The sequence below is a fragment of the Vombatus ursinus genome, unplaced genomic scaffold (genome assembly GCF_900497805.2).
Source record: "Vombatus ursinus unplaced genomic scaffold, bare-nosed wombat genome assembly UNPS02014172.1, whole genome shotgun sequence".
Classification (NCBI taxonomy): Eukaryota; Metazoa; Chordata; class Mammalia; order Diprotodontia; family Vombatidae; genus Vombatus; species Vombatus ursinus.
In genome coordinates, this window is record NW_020953950.1 from 297,239 (window position 1) to 316,068 (window position 18,830).

General features: G+C 45.4%; 1 protein-coding gene across 1 annotated transcript; it reads right to left on the reverse strand.

Moving 5' to 3' along the window:
- Positions 1-6,698: 6,698 nt before the first annotated feature.
- On the reverse strand, positions 6,699-14,539 carry TMEM82 (transmembrane protein 82). Its single transcript, XM_027859815.1, has 6 exons — positions 14,384-14,539; positions 13,403-13,475; positions 12,859-13,033; positions 11,760-12,177; positions 10,380-10,567; positions 6,699-7,209 (listed from the first exon to the last, which is right to left on the reverse strand). The coding sequence occupies exons 1-6, from the start codon at positions 14,460-14,462 to the stop codon at positions 7,168-7,170; spliced, it is 975 nt and encodes a 324-aa protein (XP_027715616.1). The 5' UTR covers positions 14,463-14,539; the 3' UTR covers positions 6,699-7,167.
- Positions 14,540-18,830: the final 4,291 nt, after the last annotated feature.

Genomic DNA, 18,830 nt, shown 5'->3' on the forward strand with positions numbered 1-18,830 from the left:
TGTTTACCATTATCAAAAAGAATGTCCAGCACAAAGTTCAGATGGAAAAGAAGGTCCTTACACATGATGAGCTCCCAATGCTCCCATTTGCAGATGACATTTTGTTTACAGACTCAGGGCCCCACTACAGATTCTAGGCTACCTCACTAGTCACTCAAGAGCTTGAGCAGAATGCAGGAGCATGATGGAGCCCAACTGAAACCACTGAAAAGCTCATTGTTGAATTTTTAGTGTGAGCATTTACACCTCAGACATCAGCAGAATGCTATAAATCAGAACTTGATTTATTGTTTTGATGATTACCTAGACTAAGGAAGGGAAAACATTAATAATGCAGATTAAACACGGTTTTTTGTTTTTGTTTTTTCTTTCTCTTGGTTTTTCCCTTTTGTTCTGATTCTTCTTTCGCAGCATGACTAATGAGGAAATATGTTTAATATGATTGTGTATGTATAACCTATATCAGATTGCTTGCCATTTTGGGGAGGTGGGGGAAGGGAGGGAGAAAAAAGTTTGGAACTCAAAATCTTATAAAAGTGAATGTTGAAAACATTCTTTACATGTAATTGGAAAAAAATAAAATACTACTAAAAATAATGCAGATTAAACTTAAAAGTGCATCATGTGGATTTCCCCCCTACCCCCCTCGCAAGCCACAGTTGTTAAACATTTTACTAACATTCCCTTTCCTATCTTCCTGTCTATTGTATGCAGTTGGATTGATAGTGGATTCATTGGTACATATACATACACACAAATACACACATATATACATACACATATATACATACATATGTGTATGTATATGTGTGTTTGTGTATATACTAGACAGACACTATGGATGAATAATCATTTTAAAGAGTCCAAAATTGGGCAGGAGGAGTAGAACAGTCCGGATTACCTTTGGGAAACTGCACCGTTCATTTTAATGGCCCATCTTTCTAACACCAAAATTTCTTTAGTGATACTAACATGGATTCCTATAGACACCAAAGAATTAAAGCTACTGGTCACCATCCAAAGGACAGTGGGGAGGCACATAGTAGGAGTAAACTGGAGTGTAGTACAAGTCCACAGGAGGAGCAGGGTAGAAGAAATCATCAGACATCATTAATCAGAAAGGGAGGCGGACCAGTCCAATCCAAACCAACAAACCTTTCAAATACCTGCTGTGTCCAAGGTATCATTGCATACAGTGCTAGTTCTCAAGTGTGGTCCAGGTGCCTGGTGGTCCCCAAGATCCTTCTAGGGGTTACTGAGGTCAAAACTATCTTCATTATAATACTAAGACATTTAAATTTCTAACATGCTAAATATCAATAAACATGACCCATAAACAAAAGCTCTCGGTGTGGGGTCCTCAATAATTTTTAAGAGTGTAAAGGTGTAAAAGGAGGGGCAACAAGGTGACACAGTGGATAGAACACTGGTTCTAGAGTAAGGAGGACCTGAATTCAAATCTGGCCTCAGACACTTACTATGTGACTCTGGGCAAGTCACTTAACCCCAATTGCCTTGAAAAAAAATTCATGGACAAAGCTATATGAACTGATTGAGAATGAAGTAAGCAGAGCCAAGAAAATTACATATACATGACTACAGAACTGTAAATGGAAAGAAACACAAGACAAATAAAAAATTAATGTTGCAAAATTATAAAGAACAGAAAGAAGAGATACGTGAATATATTCCCATCTCTTTGCAGAGGTAGGAGGTCCACAAGTGAACATCAGACACATTTCCAGACTTTTCATTGTTGATCAGTTCTGCTGGTTTTTTCTTCTTTCCCTTTTTTTTTGGTCTTTAAAAACACACTATTAATTATATGGGATGGCATGGCTCTCTGGAGGGGCTTGGGGGCAGATGGAGGGATATTGGGGAAAAATATGAAGATGTCAAAACAAAAGCCACCTAGCTTCCCCCCAAAGAACTTATGATGAAAAATTCTATTCACCTTCAGAGAAAAAACTGATGGTATCTGAATACAGACTGAAGCATACTATTTTTCACTTTATTTGCACGATTGGAGATATATATATACACACACATATGCCATGGAGGTATTTTAAGAAGCTTAGGGTAGGAGGCATGGGAGATAATCTGTACAAAGGCAGCTGTGGGGGGCAAAGGTGGTTGAGAGGTGGGGGGGGTCAAGGAAGAGTGCCAAGTTCAAGCAATAGCAAGTATGTGAAATAAGCTTGGAAAGGGATCTAGATTGTGAAGGGTGGCAAGGGTGCAAGGGTTAACTGACAGCGTCCGAGCTCTACTGGCATCGACCTAAACTCAAAGGATCTTATGTAGAGGAAGGATCCCAGCACCCTGGATGAAAACCCTGTGGAGGATTGTGGGAGAACAGAGATGAGACTGAACTGGAAGAGAAGACATTGATAGATGATCTGTACCACTGAAGAAAGTACCCATAGCAATTAGATTACAGATCTATTAATAAATGAATACATGCATTTATAGAAAAAAAAAGAATACCCTTCCCCAGGAGGTCAGAGAGGTAGGTAAAGGTCACCTATTGACAAAATATTTATAGCCACACTTATTTGTGGCATCACACAACTGGAAGGGAAGTAGGTGCCCATCAGTTAGGGTATGGCTGAACAAGTTGCGGTACATGAATAAAGGCCATATTGATGCACCTTAAGAAATGGTGAACTTAAGGGGCAGTTAGGTGGCGCAGTGAATAGAGCACCGACCCTGGAGTCAGGAGAACCTGAGTTCAAATCTGGCCTCAGACCAAACACTTGACACTTACTAGCTGTGTGACCCTGGGCAAGTCACTTAACCCCAATTGCCTAAAAAAAAAAAAAGGAAAGAAAAAAAAAGAAATGGTGAATTTGAAGAAGTCAGAGAAACTTGGGGAGATTTGGTAGGGAGCAGGACATGGAGAAATTACGCAGATTACAATGTAAAAACAACATTAAGAGGCATCAGAGCCCTGAACAATTTAGTGTCCAAGCAGGGCTCCAGGGAACTGATGGTGAAGCCTTTCTCCTCCCACTCAACCCAGAGGTATGGAATGAGGCATCCATTTTCATACGTGGCTGGAGCAGAGGGTGAAAGAAGTAGGCCAAGGAGAGGGAAAGTCATTGAGAAGTGACAATATAGTTTTAAAAAAGAGGTGAGAATTCCAGAAGCCAAGATGGTGGAGTAAACATAGACAGAGGGTATGGGTATAAGGCGAATTTGAGTGAATGAAACAGAAAAATAATTAAGATAGGAGAAAAGAGTACACTGGATGCAGAAGGAAGGAAGAGGTAGAATGGGGTAAATTATTTCACATGAAGAGGTCCCAAAAAACCTATCACAAGGGTCAGCTAGGTAGCACAGTAGATAGAGCTCCAGCCTTGGAGTTAGGAGGACTTGAGTTCACATCCAACCTCAGACACTTGACGCTTACTAGCTGTGTGACCCTGGGCAAGTCACTTAACCCCAATTGCCTCATTAAAAACAAACAAAATAACCTATTACAGTGAAGAGAAAGATGGGACAGTGGGCAATGGGCATCACTTGAACCTTACTCTCATCAGTAATGGGAATAATATACACAATCAGTTGAATATAGAAATCTATTTTACCTGACAGTAAAGTAGAAAAGGAGGAAATTGAGTAAGGGGGGGCACTGATAGAAGAGAGAGCAAACCAAGGGAGGTGGTGGACAGAAGCAAAACACTGTTGAGGAGAGAAAGGGTGAAAGGAGAGAGAGGACAAACAGGAAAAAGATAGGATGGAGGAAAATACACAGTAATCATACTGTTTTGTCATTTGTTCTCACATTGGACCATGACATCAGGTAGGTGATGCCATGACTTGCAAGTGAATTAGATTTAAATGAGGCTGGGCTGTGCAAAGTCACCAGCCTCACTTTCTCCTCCAAAGTCATCTTGGTCCAATGGCCAGATATGGATCAGGACAACTGGAGGTGGCCCAGGATGTAATGGGGACCTTGGCTTTTTCAAGCTAAGGTCTTTAACAGGTCTCAGTTTGACTGAGGCAGTGCCCATTCATAACTGTGAATGTGAAAGGGATAAACTCTAATGGAAGTGGATAGCAAAGTGGATCAAAAATCAGAATCCTCCCCATTTCTCAAATATGTTTAGAACTGAGTCAAATTTATAAGAATACAAACCATTTCCCAATTGATAAATGATCAAAGGATGTAAACAAATAATTTTTAGATGAAGAAATCAAAGCTATCTATAAGCATATGAAGATGTGCTCTAAATCACTTTTGATTAGAGAAATGCAAATTAAAACAACTCACACCTATCAGATTGGTTACTTTAACAAAAAAGGAAAACGATAAATGTTGGAGAGGATGTCGGAAAACTAGGACATTAATGTACTGTTCATAAACTTGTGAACTGATCCTACCATCTGGAGAGCAATTTGGAACAATGCCCAAAAAGCAACCAAACTGTGCATACCCTTTGATCCAGCAATATCACTACTAGGAATATAATGGAATACTACTGTGCAATAAGAAATGATGAGCAGACGGGTTTCAGAAAAACCTGGAAAGACTTGTATGAACTGATGCAAAGCGAAATAAGCAGAACCAGGAAAATACTGTACATAGTATCAGCAACATTGTGTCATGACCAGCTATGAATGACCCAGCTCTTCTCAGCAACACAATGATCCAAGATAAGTATAAAGGACTCACGAAGGAAAAGGCCATCCACATCCAGATAAAGAACTGATGGACTCTGAATGCAGATCAAAGGATACTTTTTTCACTTTATTATTTTTCATGGTTTTTTCCCCTTTGATCTGTATCTTATTTCACTAATATGAACTAATATGGAAATAAGTTTTACGTGATACCACATGTATTATCTATATCAAATTGCTTACCATTTTAGGAAGAGAGGAGGGGATGGAGGGAGGGAGAAAAATCTGGAACTCAGAATTTTGTAAAAATGAATGCTAAAAATTGTCTTACATGTAATTGGGGAGAAGATAAAATACGATTAAAATACATAAAAGATTGATACAAAAAAAAAGAGATGAGCATCAATAATAGATTGAGGGGGAAAAGGATAGGGGATAGGAAGTAGACCAGAGATTTCACTGATGTTGGTAACTCCAATGTAGACTGGCACCATCTTCACAAGTTGAGGTCTTAGATAATTGCCTAGAGCCTTAAGAGGTTAAATGACTTGCCCACAGCCAGTGTGTCAGAGGCTAGACTCAAATCCTAGTGTTCCTGAGTCTGAGACCAATACTCTACTGCCTCTCCTTTCTTAAATCAGAAAGAAAAAGAAAAGAACCTTAAAAAAGTGAATATAAATAAGCATCCTTCATTGTGCCCAAGGCAGCTTCCTATCTGACTCATTGCTAGTACTGACTTTACTCACTGCAAATTCTAAATGCTTTGCCACCAGATTAGGCCTTAATTAGTCACAGAGTATGGCATAGATATTCAGTTTTTATGTGTCTAAGTGTCATCTCCAAAACTGAGTCAACCCTCATTTTCTTAAGCCGGTCGATGAGTCAACAGAGGGAACAGTGGGATACAGTGGCCAAAAATGGGAGCTCAGTCTGCAGTGAGGACTAGGGAGGGGAAAGCCACCATGTTTTCTTGGCCTTATTTAGAGGATCGTGTATGCATGTGTCAAGAGAGTACATCTGCTACAGGACAATGTGGATGGGGAAGGACCCCTGACGCACGAGAAATAGTTAAAGGAACTGGGAATATTTAGTTTAAAGAAAGGAAAACTCAGAGAGGGAACATGATGACTTTTTTTTTTTTTTTTTGAGGTAATTGGGGTTAAGTGACTTGCCCAGGGTCACGCAGCTAGTGTCAAGTGCTTGGTCTGAGGCCAGATTTGAACTCAGGTCCTCCTGACTTCAGGGCCGGTGCTCTATCCACTGCGCCACCTAGCTGCCCCCATGATGATTCTTTTTAAGCTTTTGAAAGGCTGTCCTTTGGAAGAGGAGTTCGACTTTACAGAATCACTGATTCTCAGAGTTGCTATGGTCTTTCTTTAGTGGTCATCTAGTCCAAGAATTCTTTCTACAATCTCTTGGACCCAAGGAGCCAGTCAAATGGCCTGACCTTGAGTCTTCTAGAGAGGGCGAACCCCATTCCTTCCTGAGCCACCCCCCACTTTGGGACAGATGTTACCATGATATGTTTTTCCCTTATGACTGGTTCTGCTTGGGTCCACAGAGCAGCACAGGACTCAACAGGTAGAAATGGCAGAGGGATTTGGAAGACTTCCTGACAACAAGAGCTGTCCCAAAGCAGAAGGGGCTATCTCAAAATGGGGCAAATTCTTCATTCCTGGAGGTCCTCAAGTGAAGGCTGGATTACACTTGTCCAAGCTGTTGTAAAAGGAATTCCTACTCAGAGGTTGGAATAGGGAGCCACTGAGAGCCCATCCAACTCGGAGATTCAGCTGTATTCCCCCCGGCGTTGGGTACATTATAAATGATTACTACACTGTGGCCATACCTATCTCATCATTACTCATACATTTCTGTGACAGGGATCTTCATCTCCAGGTTCAGCTCCTTTCCCTCTGCAGCCAGGCTGCAGGTTCTGAATTCTACTCTTCCACCAATTGGCCGTGTAACCTTAGACAAGCCATCTGCTCTCTTTGGACTTTAGTCTCCCTATTTGGGGCTAGATGGCCTCTAAGAACATTTGAGCTGGAATGGGCTCTGTGATAACACACTGTGGGAAGGGTCTGAATATTTTATTTCTTATGAGACAAGGAAGGGAGGCCAGAGAGGGGATGGTACAGGATCCTTCCCACCACCGAGGACTGTCAGCTGCCCATTCCTTCCGCCCGAAGAGGTAAACAGGGGATAAGATCAGCAGCTTAACCTTAGTTCAACGACCATAATACCAAATTTGAGCTGGGTTCTCTCTGTCCGGTCCAGGCCTGGCTCTGATTTGGAAACTCCACTATCTCCAAGGAGTCCTTTCTGCAGGCCAACAGAATTCTTTCCTTCTGGACCACAGAAGAGTCCTAGGGTGGCCCCGTCCAGCAGGGCTATATCTCCAGCTCTGTCCTTCTAAGACCTCCCCCACAGTAGGTCAGTCCTTGCTGGGCTCCAGGTCCTGGAAGAGCTCACACTTCTGCCATCCTGATCTTAGGAATGAGCCTTATCTTTGGAGAGGTGGGGCTCAGGTTGAACTTCTGGCTTCTACTGACTCGGTGCTACCACAGAAGGTATCTGGGAGAGATCCTGAGCAAGACAGAATGAATAAGAGACCATCCCCTTTAATGCTAGGAATAACAATAGTTATTCATATATATATATGTACACACACACACACATACATATATATGATAAAGCATATAGAGAGAGCACCTGAAGGTTTGCAAAGCAAAATCCATTATCTCATTTGAATCTCTTATTTTTTTTTTCATTTTTAGGCAGTTGGGATTAAGTGACTTGCCCAGGGTCACACAGCTAGTCCGGTCTGAGGCCAGATTTGAACTCAGGTCCTCCTGACTCCAGGGCCAGTGCTCTATCCACTGAGCCACCTAGCTGCTCCCTATCATTTGAGTCTTACAACCATCCTGTGAGGTAGGTTGTAGTCAGTCATATCTAACTCTTCATGACTCTACATGGGGTTTTCTTGGCAAAGATACTGGAGTCGTTTTCCATTTCCTTCTCCAGTGGATTAAGGCAGACAGAGGTAAAGTGACTTACCCAGGGTCCCACAACTAGTGAGGGTCGGAGGCCAGATTTGAACTTAGGTCTTCCTGACTTCAGGCTCAGCATTTCACTGAGCTACCTAGCCACCTGGTAGGTAGGTGCTATTACTAATTCTCATTCTACAAGTGAGGAAGCCAGGATTCAAAGACTTGGCCAAAGTCTCAAAGCTATTGAGTCTTTGACGTGAGATTTGAACCCAGATCTTCCTGCCTCTAGGTCCAGTGCTCTAGGCTGACTCTCAGCCATAGGATTCTGAGGATGCTGAGCTGAGGCAGTATGGCATGATGGATACAATTCTGGACCTGTGGCCAGGAAGACCTTGGGCTCAAATCCTACCTCAGACACTCATTAGTGCAACATGGCTAATATAGAAATGTGTTTTGACTGACTTCACATGTATAACTGGTATCATATTGCTTGCCTTCTCAATGGGTGAGGGAGGGGCTAGAGGGAGAGAAAATTTGGAACTCAAAAATTTTTGTTTTGTTTTGGCTGGGCAATGGGGTTAAGTGACTTGCCCAGGGTCACACAGCTAATAAGTGTTATGTGTCTGAGGGTGCATTTGAACTCAGGTTCTCCTGAATCCAGGGCCGGTGCTCTACCTACTGTGCCACCTAGCTGCCCTGGAACTCAAAATTTTTAAAAATAAATGTTAAAGTAAATAAAGTAGGAAAAAAAGGAAACATTAGCTATATGACCTTGGGCAAGTCATTCAACCTCTTCTGTCTCTTAATTTTCTCATCTATAAAATGAGGAGGTTGGACCTGATGACCTTTAAGTTCTCTTCCTACTTTTTTTTCCCCCCTTCCTACTTTCAATTCATGATGATCTGTGACGTCTCTGGGAGCCAAAGCAGCCTGGGCCACTTTTTGGAGTTGGGCAGGGCCAGGGACTAGTGGGAGAAAACAAAAATTTTTTAGAGATTCAGGGAGATGTCTAATAAGCTGGATACATGGATCACAGGATTAGAAAGGGAAGGGACCTTACAGACCGTCTAATATGATTTCTCTCATTTTACAGAGTAGGAAACTGAGGGACAGAAAGGGTAAACAACTCATCCAAAATAACTGATAGCAAGCAACAATAATAGTAATAGCATTTTGCTATTGTTATTTATTGTATCCAACTTTTCATGACCCCATTTTGGGGTTTTTCTCAGCAAAGATCCTGGAGTGGTTTGCCATTTCCTTCTCCAGCTCATTTCATAAATGAGGAAACTGAGGCAGACAGGACACAGTGACTTGCCCAAGGTCACGCAGCTAGTAAGTATCTGAGGCTGGATTTGAACTCAAGTCTTCCTGACTCCAGGTCCTGTGCTCTATCTACTTCACCACCTGGCTGTCTCTAGGCATTTTGCATATAAGACCTCATTTAAACCTCACAACAACCCACTTAAGTAGGTTGTATCATCAACCCCATTTGGCAGATGGGAAAACTGTTAAGCTTGGAAAGGTAAAGTTGCTTGCATAGGGTCCCACAGCTAGTATCGGGTTTTTTTGTTTGTTTTGTTTTGGCCAGGCAATGGGGTTAAGTGACTTGCCCAGGGTCACACAGCTAGTAAGTGTTATGAGTCTGAGATCACATTTGAACTCAGGTCCTCCTGAATCCAGGGCCGGTGCTCTATTCACTGCGCCACCTAGCTGCCCCCTCACAGCTAGTATCTGATTTGGGATTTGAGCCCCATGTCTTTCTGACCCCCTAGTTCAACACTCTGGGATTCAAACTTAGGTCCTCCACAGTTTTTCCCCTAGCCATGGTTCTCAAAATGCGGTCTAAGGATCAACGAGGGTCTAGGAGGTCAAAATCATTTTCATAATAACACTAAGATGGGGGCAGCTGGGTGGTGCAGTGGATAGAACACTGGCCCTGGGGTCAGGAGGACCTAAGTTCAAATCCAGCCTCAGACACTTACCAGCTGTGTGACCCTGGGCAAGTCACTTAATCCTGTTTGCCTCAGTTTCCTCATCTGTAAAATGAGCTGGAAAAGGAAACAGAAAATCACTCCAGTATCTTTGCCATGAAAACCCCAAATGCAGTCACGAAGAGTCAGATGTGACTGAAACAACTAAACAACAACAATAATAACCCTAAGATAATAATACTAAGTAATACTACTGTATTAATTTCTAATACAGGAAGTATCAACAGATATAACCCACATAAATAAAAGTTCTTTGGGAGGTCCTGAATAATTTTTAAACGTGTAAAGAGATCCTGAGACCACAGTTTGAGAACCACTACCTTATAGCCTAGAACAATGGTGGGGAACTTGTGGCCTCGAGGCACATGTGGCCCTCTGTGTCCTCAAGTACAGCCCTTTCACTGAAGCCAAACTTCACAGAATGTGTCCCTTAATAAAAGGACTTGTTCTGTAAAACTCGGACTCAGTCAAAAGGCCACACCCAAAGACCTAGAAAGCCACATGTGGCCTCGAGACCACAGGTTCCCCACTCCTGGCCTAGAACCTCTCAGTTTCAGCTCCTGACCCTTGGGAATTGCACCTACATCCAGCGGTATCAGGGGAACATTGCTGGGCACACCAGGCTGCCCTCTTGACATTGTCCCTCCAACCTTAGTGTCCCCTGGATTCCTCATCTGGCCCCCCACCTCCCCCCAATCATTGCTATGGGGAACATTCCAAGTTTGTGGTCTCCATGGAAGGATTTTGGAGAGTGGGGGATCCCAGGTCCTACCTGCTTCTGACAGAGGTCAAGCAGGACTCGAGAACTAGCCAGGCACCAGAGCTCCCCAAAGAGGGAGATGAAGACGCCCATGAGGTCCAGCCAGCGGCCGACGGTCAGCAGGAGGATAAAGAGGCCGCCCATTCGCACGAACACCGTCTGGTATTGGCTCCGTGTGCTCGGATGGTGTCGCTGCTCTTCTGTGTGAAGGGCACAGTGCGGCTGAGTGTCCTAGCCAGGACGCCCTCACCCCTTCTCCCCTTCTCACTATCCTTGTGGATTCATGACCTCCCAGGTTTCCTCACTCACCTAATGACTCCCTCTTCAATCCTCTCCTCAACATGAGTCTCCCACATCTTCCTCCCTCTTACCACTTCCAACCACATAAAGGATTCACTTCTGAATATTCTCCTCCCCCAGTAATAGCAATAGCTCGGGTATCTAAAGTGCTTTCAGATTTATTTGCAAAGTGCTTTACATGTGGTTTTCTTCAACCTGGGCAACAGCCCTGGGAGGTAGGAGCTATAAGTAATCCCCGTTTTATAAACTGCTTGGCCTCCTCTCTAAGGCCACATTGGACGGTATCACCCCATGCTTTCTCACTCTGTGGCCTCCATCTGTCACCTCCCTCTAGGTGGCTCAGTAGGTAGAATGCTGGACTCGAAGTCAGAAAGACCAGAATTCAAATAAAGGAAAGGTAAAGTCACTTGCATAGGGTCCCACAGCTAGTATCTGATTTGGGATTTGAGCCCCAGATCTTTCTGACCTCCTAGTCCAACACTCTGGGATTCAAACTTAGGTCTTCTACAGTTTTTCTTAGACACTAGCTGTGTGACTCTGGCCAAGTCATTTAACTGTTTCCTGATTCAGTTTCCTCATCTGTAAAATGGGGATGAATAATAGCTCCTGCGTCACAGAGATGTTGTAAAGATCAAGTGTAAAATGCTTTATAAACCTTAAAGCTATATATATAGCTTTTATATATAAACTTTATATATATAAGCTTTTTATATATAAACTGTCAAAATGATAGCCATAAACAATAATATTATTATTGACATTCTCTACTGTAAAACCTAAAGTGATATAAAATGATGATGATGATGATGATTAATGTTCCGTACAGGAGGCTCCCCCTTTCCTGGCCTCTCCTTGTTCCCCCGTCCTTGCTATTCCCTTCTGGTGGTCCTTGCCTCCCAAGGTTCACTGCCTGAGGAGTTTTCTCAGAAATCTTCCTCCCCTGCTCTTCATGGTCTTTGGGTGTCCCTCTCTTACGGCCACAAATCCCACAGGTTCCTGGAACCCACAACATTCCTCCCCGTGGTGCTCCCTGCAGATCTTTTCCTGGGTTCCCTTTTTCCCTGGCCTCTGACCCTGCCCAGGACCCCTCACCCTGCATGTAGATGACCAGCAAGGTGTAGCAGATGGTAAGCGGAGTCCAGAAGCGCACGGCCTCTGAGGTGGTGAGGAAGTCACGGTTGATGAGGGCCACGGCCGCCACGTCGCCCACCAGGAAGGCCACGCGCAAGGCGCAGCCCAGCAGGGTGGGGAGGTCGTGCCACTTGGCCAGCAGGGTGAGGCAGGCTCCGCAGTACTGCTCGCAGCTGTGCAGTTCATAGAGGCGGCAGGCATGGTGGTACAGACGCCGGGCCCCACTCGCCAGAAGTCCTGCCAGCCCCAGACTGAGCAGCAAGTTGAGAGTGCGGTGTGGCGCCCCCTCCAGCAGGAAGCTCAGGCTGCAGGTCAGCCCACAGCCCAGGGAATACTGGCACAGAAGGAAGAGCTGGAGGAACTCGGGGACCAGTGGGCCCTGGAATTGGGGGAAGGGAGAAGGGGTAGGACAACGGCTCAGGCCCACAAAAAACCAAGAATCTCAGAACCTCTGAATCTCAGGATGTCCGAGCAAGGGAGGTCCCTTAGAACCTGGAATGGCAGAGTGCCCAGGACCTTAAAAATAAGCTAATCCACCCTTTTCATTGTATAGACGGAGAAACTGAGCCCCAAGCTTACAGAGTTAAAGGCAGAGCCAGAACCAGGTCCCACGTCTCATCCAGCGACACTATTTCTCCTTACTTCATGGCCTTCTTCCGTTTAGGACCTCTGTCCCTCTACCCAAAATCTGCAAGTCAGACATCTTCCACATAGGTTGTATAGGCAGGGGAGTGGCCTCTGAACCATGGGCTAGGAGGCTGCTCGTACTGGTCCTTCCAGCCCCAAGCCCAGGGTCAGGTGCTGACCCCACCATGCCAGCTGGGCATAACCACTAGAGTCAGGTCTTAGGACAGCATCCTAGGATGCCGGCCTTCATGCCTCTTCCTACAGGGTCTGGCTTGACCCAAGTCTCCAGTGATGGGGTTGGGTCCCTGAGGGCTTTTCTCTCCCCTCCCCTCCCTTCCCCTATTCAGTGCCTTGCACACTGCAGAGCATATGGTCAGGTCACTGACAGTAGTGGGGAAGGCCCCCCACCCCACCCCCAGTCCCTTGGTCTCACCTTGTTCAAGGTCAGCAGCATAGAGACGGCCCGGAGTGAGAACTCCAATACCACGAGGGCAGCCACTCGGACCCCGACCACGGCGAGGAAGGCCGTCAGCCCCAGCAGGTGCAGGGGCTCCAGCACTGCCCACTGGGAAACCAGGTACTCCTTTTCCTTCTTTCTCTTGGGATCACTGTGGGAAGAAACAAGGGAGAGCCATGGTGTGGAAGCTCAATCATTAGGCCTCCCCACAGGGACCCACAGAGCCACAGACAGTCAGAGCCATTGAGGCACAGAATGTCAGGAGGGGAAAAGCTCAGGCCCCGGGTCAGCCTACAGCCCAGGGAGTATTGGAAAGGACCCTAGGGACCCCTCAGACAAACTACTTAATTTTTAAAATAGGAGAATCCGGAGCCCAGAGAGAAACTCAGTAACCCACCTCTTTCCTGGGATGTAAGTCAAGGCTTCCTCCGTGCCCCTGGGATTCCTTCTACCTCAGCCCCACCTAGCCCTCAGTTCAGAGAAATAGGAGGAAGGGGGAAGAGAAGAATGGGTCACTCACTTCACACAGTAGATGAAGAAATAGATTTTCATGAAGCTGCCAAGGACAGAGACTCCACAGGCTCCAATCAGGCCTGAGAGAGGGGAGAGACAATGATGCTGTTCAGCCCTAGGAAGCCCCTCGGGGGAAGGGAAGGAGAGATTTCAGGGAAGGAGGGAGGAAGAAGGTAAGGTGGGAGGGGAGGGAGATGGGACATAGAGGGACCAGAGGATGTACATGGGGGATAGGACAAGACAAAGATGGGGCAGCAGGGGAGAAGGAAGCTTGCCTCCGGGAGTGAGGAAGAGATTCAGGAATGGGGGTTGGGGGGGGGGGGGGGGGGACCCAAGAGGGGGATGGAGAAAGGCCGGAGGAGGGACAGCCCAGAGGACTCTGGGGAGCTAAGAGAGACATAGTGGAACCCTAGGGAGATTCAGAGGGATTGGGGAGGGGGGACCCTGGGGAGTTGTAGACACAGGAAGAGACTCTAGGGAGATGTGGAGGAATGGGGGAGCTAGAAGGACCGAGGAACCACAAAGACATAAGGGAAGCCCAGAGCCCTAGGGAAAGGCACACAGAACGTACCCCAGGGAGATGCAATAGATTTAACAAGGGGTTCTTAACCTGGGGTCCATGAGTCTGTTTTTTTAAGTAACTGTATTGAGATACAGTTGTATCCTTTGTAATCCTGTGCATTTTATTTTGTGCATTTCAAAGCATTCTTCTGAGAAGGGGTCCACAGGCTTCACCAAAAAGCCAAAGGGGTATGTGCCACACAAAAGGTTAAGGACCTCTGAATTATACAGGGATTCCAGAGAGATGGGAAGGGATGGGGGCACCCCTGGGGTCCGGCAGAGACACAGAGAGAGGGGAAGAAATGGAGAAAGCCTAGGGGGAGCCCAGGGAGTCGGAGAGGGTTGGGGAGGACACCTAGGCAGTCCACGGAGCTAGGGTAGACCCCAACAGATGGGGCTGGGGGATGGGGCATAGCCAGCGACTAACCTTGCAGGAGGGAGTCCAGTAAGCTGGAGCCCCAGTCCAAGGAGGGCAGTGAGGGGAGCCAGGAGGTGAGGGAGAACATGGTGCTGGGGTGTGGGTAGAGGGGGAGCTGCGCATGGAAGATCAGACCCTGAAGCCCTTGGCAGGCCAGGGGGAGGAAGGCAGGAAAGGGCGGGTCCTACGTCGCCTGGGTCAAAGGTGGTTAGGGCTGATAAGCAGCTCTGTGGAGGGGAAGGCAGAGGAGAGCCTCTACGGGCCTAGTGAATGATTGTCCAGCCGACCTGGAACTTAGCACAAGCCAAGATGAGCAAAGCAAAGCGAAGCTGAGCCAGGGCCCGGGGCAGCGGCTGGATCCCTTCGCCCCTTCCCAATCCACTTTTTCCTTCCTCCTTCTAAAGGGACAGGAAAACCCTCAGGGCAGTGAATGAGCTAATGGTGGACCTCTGCACCCCACCCCCCAGGACTTTAACCCTATCCAGCCCTCCTGGGAGAGGTTGGCTTCCAAATACACCCTTATACTCCCTCACTAACCCCCAAGAGGCTGTTGAGTCAACTAGGCTGTGAGCCAGGAGTCTGCCAGTCTTGGAAAGAGCATGAGATCTGGAGCCCTAAAGACTCCGGAGACAGGGCTCTGGCCCAAGAGAAATCAGCGGCAATTTTTTTAAGCAAAAAGTTGAGGAAATGGGGGCAGCTAGGTGGCGCAGTGGATACAGCACTGGCCCTGGATTCAGGAGGACCTGAGTTCAAATCCAGCCTCAGATACGTAACACTTACTAGCTGTGTGACCCCAGGCAAGTCACTTAACCCCATTGCCTAGCCAAAAAAAAAAAAAAAAGTTGAGGAAATGAAGCTCACGGAAGCTGGATTTCCTTGCTTTGCCATTTCCAGGCTCTCTCTCTACTTCTACCACCTAGTAACCTCTTTTCCTTTGAAGTTCATGCAAATCTATACCTACCATATACCTATACCAGTCGAAATCCTGGTAGTTCTTGTCTCCAGGCCTCTGGTCACTCCCCGTCCTTCCTTGATGAGCCTGGTATCCGGCTCGAAATTTTCTCTCCTCTGCCATTCCTGCCCTCATACCTGGGGATTTCACTCCCTCCAACACCACAGTCATTCAGCTCCTCAACTTACTCACTTCCATGAACTGCTTCACTCCACCTCAGCCCCACACAAAGATGGTCATACCCTCCATCTTGCCATTACCCAGAAATGCACTTCCAAATTCAAGAATTCTGAAATACTCTTATCTGACCATACTCTATTTACTTTTCACCTCTCTTTCTGCTTCCCCTTACATAACCCTCCTCTTCATCTGTACCATGACCTCCAATCCCTTGACCCCTCCCTTGTCTCCCCAGCCACCTCCCCTGCATTACCCACTCTCCTCTTCTCCCCATCTTGACTCTTTGGTGAATCAATTCAACTCTACACTGTCATTCTCTATTGTATCCCTAGGCCCCTTATCATATCACCAATTATGCTTAGCCAAGCTTCAACCACCTTTGCTCCTACACATATGCTGCTGAATGCAACTATTTTCACTATATCCACTACAAATTTATGTTATATAACTTCAACTGGACCCTCACTGCTACTGGGCCTAGGCAATCCCACTATACCTCCTTTTTCAACTCACTATTCCAGTCTCCACAAAGGCCCTTCCAAACCTTTTGATTCCCTCCTCAAACCTTCCATGGTTCCCTCTCTCCCCACTCTCTTAGCTGAGAACTTTGTCTCATATCTTACAGAAGAAATTGAGGTCATTCTCCATGAGCCTCCTCTTCTCCCCTCTTCCTCATCTCCTGTCACTCAGGTCCCTTCTGTCTCTCTCTCTCTTCTTTCATCCCTTTTTCACACGATCAAGTGGTCTTACTCCTTACCAAGGCTGACCCCTCTGCTTGTTCAAGCAATCTCATCCTATCTGTTCTCCTCCAAAAGACTGCCCCCTCTATCATGACCATTCTTTCACTTCTCTTCAATCTTTTTCTGGCTCTTCCCTATAGTGTACAAACATGCCCATGTCTCCCTTATCCTGAAAAAAAAAAAACCCTCAGTTGATCCTTCCATCCCCACTATTGTCCTATCTCTCTTCTCTCTTTCTTAATTAAACTTATTGAAAAGACTATCTATAATAGATGCCTCCACTTTTTCTCCTCTCTCTCTCTCTCTCTCTCTCACTCTCTCTCTCTTTTGTGAGGCAAATTGGGGTTAAGTGACTTGCCCAGAGTAACACAGCTAGTGTCAAGTGTCTGGTCTCAGACTGGATTTGAACTCAGGTCCTGTGCTCTATCCACTGCGCCATCTAGCTGCCCCATCTCTCACTCTCTTCTTTTTTTTTTTTCCCCAGGCAATTGGGGTTAAGTGACTCACCCAGAGTCACACAGCTAGTAAGTGTCAAATGTTTGGTCTGAGGCCGGATTTGAACTCAGGTCCTCCTGACTTCAGGGCCGGTGCTCTATCCACTGCGCCACCTAGCTGCCCCTCTCACTCTCTTCTTAACCTCTGGCTTTTAACCTCACAATTCCACTGAAACATCTCTCTCCCAAAGTTACTAATGACCTCTTAGTTGCTAAATCCAATGACCATTTCTCAGTCTTCATTTTCCTTGACTTCCCTGAAGCCTTTGACACTGTAGATCTCTCTCTCCTCCTTGATATTTTCTTCTGTCTAGTTTTTCAGGACTCTACTCTCACCTGGTTCTCCTCCTACCTCTCTGAATGCTTCTTCTCTGTCTCCTTTGCTGGATCTTCATCCAGGTCACATCCTGTAACCATAGGTGACCACAGTGTTTTGTCCTGGGCTCTCTTCTCTTTTCCTTCTATACTATGTCACTTGGTGATCTCATCAGTTCCTATAGACTTAATTACCATCTCTATACTGATGGTTTTCTAATCTACTTATCCTGTCCTAACCTCTCTGTTGATTTCCCACCTTGCATTTCCAACTGCCTTTCAGACATCTCAAACTGAATGTCCAGTAGACATTTAAACTCAACATGGCCAAAACGGAACTCATTATCTTCTCCCCCAAAAACCATCCTCCATCCTACTTTCCTTATTACTGTGGAGGACAACACCATCCTTCTAGTCCTCCAGACTCCCAACCAATACTGGACTCCTCTCTCTCATCCCCCATATCCAAGCTGTTGACAAGGCCTGCCAATTTCACCTCTGCAGCCTCATATGTCTATTGCAACTCTCAAGTCTATTGCACCTCCCAGCCTCTCTTGTCTATTTCACCTCTTAGCCTCTCTTGTCTATTTCACCTCCCAGCCTCTCATCTATTTCATCTTTTTAGCATCTCCTCTATTTTACCTCCCAACCTCTCTAGTCTAGTTCACCTTCCAGCCTTTCTTGTCTATTTCACCCCCTTGCAACTCTCTTGTCTATTTCACTGCTACAGACTCTCTTATCTATTTGGCCTCCCAGTCTCTCTTGTCTATTTCACCTCCTAGCTTCTTACATATTTCACCTTTTTAGCATCTCCTCTAATTCACCTCTGCATTCTCTCTTGTCTATTTCACCTCTGCAGCATCTCTCCAATAAGCCCTCTTCTCTCCTCTGACACTGCCCCCATCTTGGTGCAGACCCTTATTACCTAACACCTGGACTATTGCAATAGCTGCTGGGGGAATCTGCCTGCTTCATGTCTCTCCCCACTCCATTCCACCCTCCATTCAGCCACCAAAGTGATTTTCCTAAAACATATGTCTGATTCATGTCACCCCTCTATTCAATAAACTCCAGTGGCTTCCTATTGCCTCCGATATAAAATACAAAATACTCTGCTTACTTCCAGAGAGAGAACTGATAAATAAAAGTATATATAGTATGGTTTTACATATATACCTATGTGTGTGTGTGTCTATACACACATACATATTTATGTCTAATGGTAGCCTTCTCTAGGCCTAGGTAGGGAGAAAAAAATAAAAAGTGCACAGCAGAAAACAAAAGAAAACTTAGAAGGAAGCACAGAAAAGCAGGGTAGCTTTGAAAATGGTGTATAGTATTTATTACATAGTTTTTTTAAAAAAAATAAACAGTATGAAATGGACATTCATGGTTTTTTGTCAAATCCTCTTTTTATGTTGTGCTGTGTACAACAAAATGTTCTCTTTTTTGTCTTTTTATATTTCAGTTAAAAATGAATAAAAATTTAAAAAATACTCTGCTTGCCATTCAAAGTCCTTCATATACTCTTGGATCCAGTGACACTGCCTCCTGGATGTTCCATGAACAAGACCCTTCATCTCTTATTTTCTCTGGCTGTCTCTTGTGCTTGGAATGCTCACTCTCAAATCCACTTACTAATTTCCCTGGCTTCCTTTAAGTCCCAACTTAAATCCCTTTTTCTATAGGAAGCCTTCCCTAATCCCTCTTGATACTAGTGTCTTCTTTCTGTTATTTCTTGTTTATCCTGTATATAGTATGTTTGTACATAATTG

Excerpts from the sequence above, each read along its gene's own strand:
- TMEM82 (XM_027859815.1), bottom strand. The coding sequence starts at position 14,462 with ATGTTCTCCCTCACCTCCTGGCTCCCCTCACTGCCCTCCTTGGACTGG. Across the intron at positions 13,476-14,383 it reads ACTGGACTCCCTCCTGCAAG|GCCTGATTGGAGCCTGTGGA; the intron begins GTTAGTCGCTGG and ends CCCCTCTCTCAG. Across the intron at positions 10,568-11,759 it reads GCTGGTCATCTACATGCAGG|AAGAGCAGCGACACCATCCG; the intron begins GTGAGGGGTCCT and ends CCCTTCACACAG.